Below are 5,516 nucleotides of genomic sequence, written 5' to 3' on the forward strand. Positions count from 1 at the left end.
TCATTTTTCTAACAAGACAATAACAGGTGATTATGAGGCTTGTTTTACACTGATAATCAGGATGCCTCAAAAAAATGAGCCTGCGGTTATGTAAATCAGTTTTACAAATTCTCATCCTAGTGGCTTTATTAAATGTTCTATTTTTATGTATTTCCGGCCAAATGTTACTGACCAAGGTGTAAACATGAGGACATCTCAAGGAAATTAAATGATTTAACACAATCACTTGAAAGTTGCTTGTGAGAGGAGAGGGGAGGAGAGGCTGGTGTCATTTGGAAAGGGACTTTGCGTGTTTTGAATAAATGCATAAAATTATACAAATGTGGTGGTTCACTTTATAAGAACGCTGTAACCGAAATGTGAATGAATGCTAAACGTATTTCAGAGAGAGAGAGAGAGAGAGAGAGAGAGAGAGAGAGGGTGTGCTGCAGACAAAGAGAGTGCATGTCTTGGCACATTGTCCTTTATTGAGGCTTTTGAACAGCACATGTAAAGGTCACTTAGAGGAAACCGAAAATAATTATAAATTGTTTTGCATAATCTAAATAAGATGCAAACTTAAGCAGCTAATATACTCTAAATGCAAATTAATATTATTAGGGACTTGACTAATATTGAAGGTGCACAAAGAAGGTTTTGTTTACATTTAGGCGGCTCCCAATAATCATCCCAATAATTGCAGTGGATTTGGCTTTATTTGCACCTATCAGCCCAGAAAGGTGCCTTGCACACATTGTAACTATGGATAATTACTTTCTTTGTTTGATGTATGCTTTGGTCATGTGATGCTAGCATGATGGCAATTAAACCATGTAGAAAGATCTTTGTATACGATATTTCTCAAAAATGCTGTTCATTTATTTATGTGTGTGTGTGTGTGTATATTAACAATTCCTGAAGCAAGCCACCTAGGGGTTAATAATAATAACAAAAGGCCCCCCCAAAAATTATGCAGATTTACTGCAACATTGCCTGAATCTGAAACATTTTCAGGGTTATCGCATTAAAGTGTAGGTATTTGATTTATTTTGGCAGTTTTTTAACAAGTAAAGCAAATCCATACAAAGACAATGATGCTAAACACTGCACCTCAGAGAACAGACACAGTTATGTAAACCTCTTCCTATATTATTTCTGTATGCATAAATGCCATCCAATAATGTATTTAATTGTTGAAGTTTATTCTTGTTTATACTTGCAATTTAAAAAAATAAAATAAATATATATAGTTTATACTTGCAATAATAAAAAATAAAAAATAAAAAATCTTAACGCACGTCTTAACCACACTTGTTGGGTGAAGCATCATGAAAACGAGAGACTTAAACAATAGCTGTAATGTACATAAAATGTGTTATGTTGCTTTTTAATAAGACCACAAAAGAAAAGGGCGGGGCGCGCCGAGCTGTGGCTGAATTCGGGCTCGGTCCAGAATCCGTCCAATCAGCGCGGCGCATGCAAATCGCAACCGAGCTCCGAGCTCCGCACCGTCCCTGCCCAGTCAGACCGGGGGTGACGTCATGCGCACATATTCTCCGGTAGTGCCGCGTCTGGCTGCAGCGAGTCAGACAGCGAACAGAAACGAGCTGCAAGGGAGGGGTGTGCACTCTAAAGGGGAATATCTCCACCGCCGGCTTTCCAGTCTCCGGGAATAACGCGTATTCCACGCTTCAGGATTGCACTGATTTTTTTTTTTAATTATCACTGTTGTTTGGACACAAGGAGCAAGGACGCGCATTGAATTCGCACCAGTGGAGCTTTTTTTAAAAAAAACCTGCCGTCCCCAGCTCAATCCCACCCTCCTCCTGTAAGTTTTCCCTCTTTGTTTCCAGACCCATCCAAGATGCCTAGTTCGCTGTTCGCCGACATGGAGCGGAGCGGCGGGCAGGGGGACGCCCTGGATGACCAAAGAGCCCTGCAGATCGCTCTGGACCAGCTCTCGCTGCTCGGTCTGGATAACGATGAAAATTCGCTGTATGACAACGAGCCCAGGAAAAAGAGCGTGAACATGACCGAATGCGTTCCCGTTCCCAGCTCCGAACACGTTGCTGAAATCGTCGGCAGACAAGGTAATCATCATCATCATTATCCTCTCCAAAGAAATGTGTGCATGCTGTTATTGTAGCATGTGTAGTCATTTGCATGGGACATGTAGGTTATAGCCTATTTTCAACTGCAATGCCCTCCTTATGTCCGACCAAACAAAAGCAAGGGAGCGCTGACACAACCCAAGCATATCTACCTTTAATGTGTCATCATCTTAAATACACAACATTCCTGTATATCTAGAGCGAAGTGCCGTTTTCTTCAGGCAGCGGCTCTGTCTTTGTCTCAATGGACTTTGTTTACACTCCCTATGTAGCCTATTGGGAATAGACTTCCTTAACCAGGAAACACCATTATATAGCCTGGATCTAGGCGACAACACGCTCTGTAGGTTATCTACAGAAAGCAAGTTGTTGACAGTATGATTAGAGCGTCAGACTCTCTGGAAAATCCTGAATTCAGCATGCGTTTTTTCTCTCTCCCTGTGCTATTTTTGACCCTGTATGTCAAGTAGCCGAGCATGTGGTTTGAATTTATGCCGCACCGAAAAAAAGAGAGGCGAAATTGTTGTCCCCCAAAGACTGTGCGCTTGCACCCATCCTGCATCTTTTTGATTTGTGCCTGATTGTGTTTGCTTTGTCTCATTTGTGCTTTTTTCCGTTTTTCTCACAATTGTAGGTTGCAAGATTAAAGCCCTGCGAGCAAAGACCAATACGTATATCAAAACTCCAGTGCGGGGAGAAGAGCCGGTCTTTGTTGTGACAGGCAGGCGAGAGGATGTAGCCATGGCTCGGAGGGAAATCATCTCAGCAGCCGAGCATTTCTCCATGATCCGAGCCTCGCGGAACAAAAACAGCAGCCTGAACGGGAACGCCACAGCACCCGGCCCGCCCAACCTGCCCGGTCAGACCACCATTCAGGTGCGGGTACCCTATCGGGTGGTGGGACTAGTGGTCGGCCCCAAGGGGGCCACCATCAAGCGCATCCAGCAGCAGACGCACACATACATCGTCACGCCCAGCCGCGACAAAGAGCCCGTGTTTGAGGTGACCGGCATGCCGGAGAACGTTGACCGGGCCAGGGAGGAGATCGAAGCACACATCGCCATGCGTACCGGCGGCCTGATCGAGTTCACAGACGAGAACGACTTCCACGCCAACGGCACCGATGTGGGTTTCGATTTGCATGGGAATGCCAGCTTGTGGAGCAAGCCCAGCTCCAGCGTCACTCCCACTTCGGGTCGCAAGCCGTTCTCCAATTACCGCAATGACAGCTCCAGCTCCTTAGGGAGCGCCTCTACCGATTCATATTTTGGCGGCAACAATAGCAGCTCGAGGCTGGCCGATTATAGCCCGCCAAGCCCCGCCCTCAGCTACACTGCCTCCAGCAATGGCAACAACAACAACAACAACAACAACAACGCCAAAGGATTTGTGTACAGTGGCGAGGGGATCTCGCCCGATTGCACTGACTTGGCCTTCGATCCGTCACCGGGATTCGACCCTACTCCGGCGCCGCCATGCCTGATGTGGTCGCAGTACGAGCGCGCCGCCAACGGCACCTCTGCCTCGTCGCCCGTTTTCCCCGCCAATGCTTCCACGAACGCCAACGGGCTGCAGCGCCGAGCCAACCAGCCCAGGCTGTCCCCGCCTTTGCACCAGGCCAATGGTGCGGCCGAGCATCCGTTGGCACGCCGGGTGCGCAGCGATCCGGGCGGAGGCACACTCAGCTTCCCCGCTTACTCGATGGGATCCCATCACCCCGGCGTTCCCTCCGACTCGTCCATCTCTTCGTCATCCTCGTCATCCTCTTCATCCTCGTCTGGGACGAGCCGCAAGGGAAGTCGAGACTGCTCTCTGTGCTTCGAGAGCGAGGTGATCGCGGCTCTGGTGCCCTGCGGCCACAACCTGTTCTGCATGGAGTGTGCCAACCGCATCTGCGAGAGGCACGAGCCCAAATGCCCCATCTGCCATGCTGCGGTTACTCAGGCTATACGTATATTTTCCTAAAGGGCATCCACGCGCCCTCCGTGACTTCGTGAGAACCTAATAACGTGGGTTATTGTACGTGTATATACATATGTATGTAGAGCTGCAGTATCCAAAAAGGGACGGCCATTGTTCTGTACTGTAGCTCGGGACAAATATTTTCAACATCTAATGCATGTTTTAAATATTCAAGCATAGTAATCAATAGTTTTAGTCAACTGTACACAAGCAAGCGTTAATGAAGGAAGGATGGGCGACGGTCTCACCTGAGGTACCTTAGACTGTTAGCATAAACGAGCCTTTCGATTCCGCTGATCGAATGTACTGGTAGCAGACCTGGAGTTCGGGGGAATCTGGACTACTTCCTGTCTGACGCACACACACACACACACACACACAGAGAGAGAGAGAGAGACTCACAGCGGTGTGGAGATACTGCAGCTTACGCGATGGAACTCGTTTGAGGGAGAACGGCAACATATCCTACATATATATATATATGTATAGATAAAGCAGAAATTCCACAAGTTTTAAATATTCATGATGACATTAATACAGATTGAAGTATTTTATTCTTTTTTTGACTTGAAAGATTATATTTCGTATTGCAAAGATGTTTACAGATATTTTAATTTAAGTTCAGTGAACTTTTTTTGTAGCTGGGTTCAAATATCTTTTTATTTTTTAGTATGGCCTCACGGCAACGAACACTGTATTATTTTAATATCACTCGAAAAGCGGATGGCGATTCAGACCACGAAAATGTGCATTTGCATCGGACAGTATTCTGTTGGGTTGGAGGGTTTCTAGGTTCAGCAAAAAAAATGTTTTTTGAATCCGTTTCACCCAGCATATTTTCTATTCAGTAATATAAAGCATATTTTATTCTATATTATTACGAAATGTCAAAATGTATAAAACTTAGTACGTTCAGACAAAAAGGAACCTATAAGCTTTCTAAAAATTTGTATGAATTAGATTCCAGTGGGTATCACAGAGTTCTGTTCTGTTGTGCCACTATAGGTTTAGGATTTCTATTTTAATACGTTTGTTTACCACTTGTTTATGTATATGTAGGTGAAGTTACTTGAGCGTCTATGTACTTTATTGAGCAAAGTTTAAAAACAAAGTATATTTTATTTTATGATAAAAGGCCTTTAACCTCATGGTCAAATACTAATATTATATTTGCTGAAACAAGATTTGAAAATGTATCAAGAGTTTTATTTTTCTGACATTTAAAGTTCTACATGATAAAGTAAAACTTAAGTAATGGTGCTACTTCATGTTTTTTTTTTTTTTTTTTTTAAGTATTTCTATATAAGTCCAATAAAATGGTACATGAACGAGAAGTGTTGCTTCGCTTATTGTGGAAACATCTGTACAGTGTTTTTATGCTTGCTTGCAGCTTCAAATTTCTTTTGCTGGAAAGTTTCTTAGAAGGCCTTTGAGGAAAAAAACACTGCTTGCTTTCGTGATACA

At 44.3% G+C, this 5,516-nt stretch overlaps 1 protein-coding gene across 1 annotated transcript; it reads left to right on the plus strand.

Moving 5' to 3' along the window:
- The first annotated feature begins 1,539 nt into the window (after positions 1 to 1,539).
- On the plus strand, positions 1,540 to 5,287 carry LOC107553747 (RNA-binding protein MEX3B-like). The gene is made up of 2 exons (XM_016236061.1): positions 1,540 to 2,069; positions 2,725 to 5,287. Exons 1-2 carry the CDS (start codon positions 1,844 to 1,846, stop codon positions 4,053 to 4,055), a joined length of 1,557 nt encoding a protein of 518 aa, XP_016091547.1. The 5' UTR covers positions 1,540 to 1,843; the 3' UTR covers positions 4,056 to 5,287.
- The last annotated feature ends 229 nt before the right edge of the window (positions 5,288 to 5,516 follow it).

The sequence above is a fragment of the Sinocyclocheilus grahami genome, unplaced genomic scaffold, assembly GCF_001515645.1.
Source record: "Sinocyclocheilus grahami isolate Dianchi unplaced genomic scaffold, SAMN03320097.WGS_v1.1 scaffold480.1, whole genome shotgun sequence".
Lineage (NCBI taxonomy): Eukaryota > Metazoa > Chordata > Actinopteri > Cypriniformes > Cyprinidae > Sinocyclocheilus > Sinocyclocheilus grahami.

What these genes read in the sequence shown, in the direction of transcription:
- LOC107553747 (XM_016236061.1), top strand. Translation starts at nt 1,844, where the DNA reads ATGCCTAGTTCGCTGTTCGCCGACATGGAGCGGAGCGGCGGGCAGGGG. An exon ending in TGAAATCGTCGGCAGACAAG is followed by an intron (nt 2,070 to 2,724) that starts GTAATCATCATC and finishes TCACAATTGTAG; the next exon opens with GTTGCAAGATTAAAGCCCTG.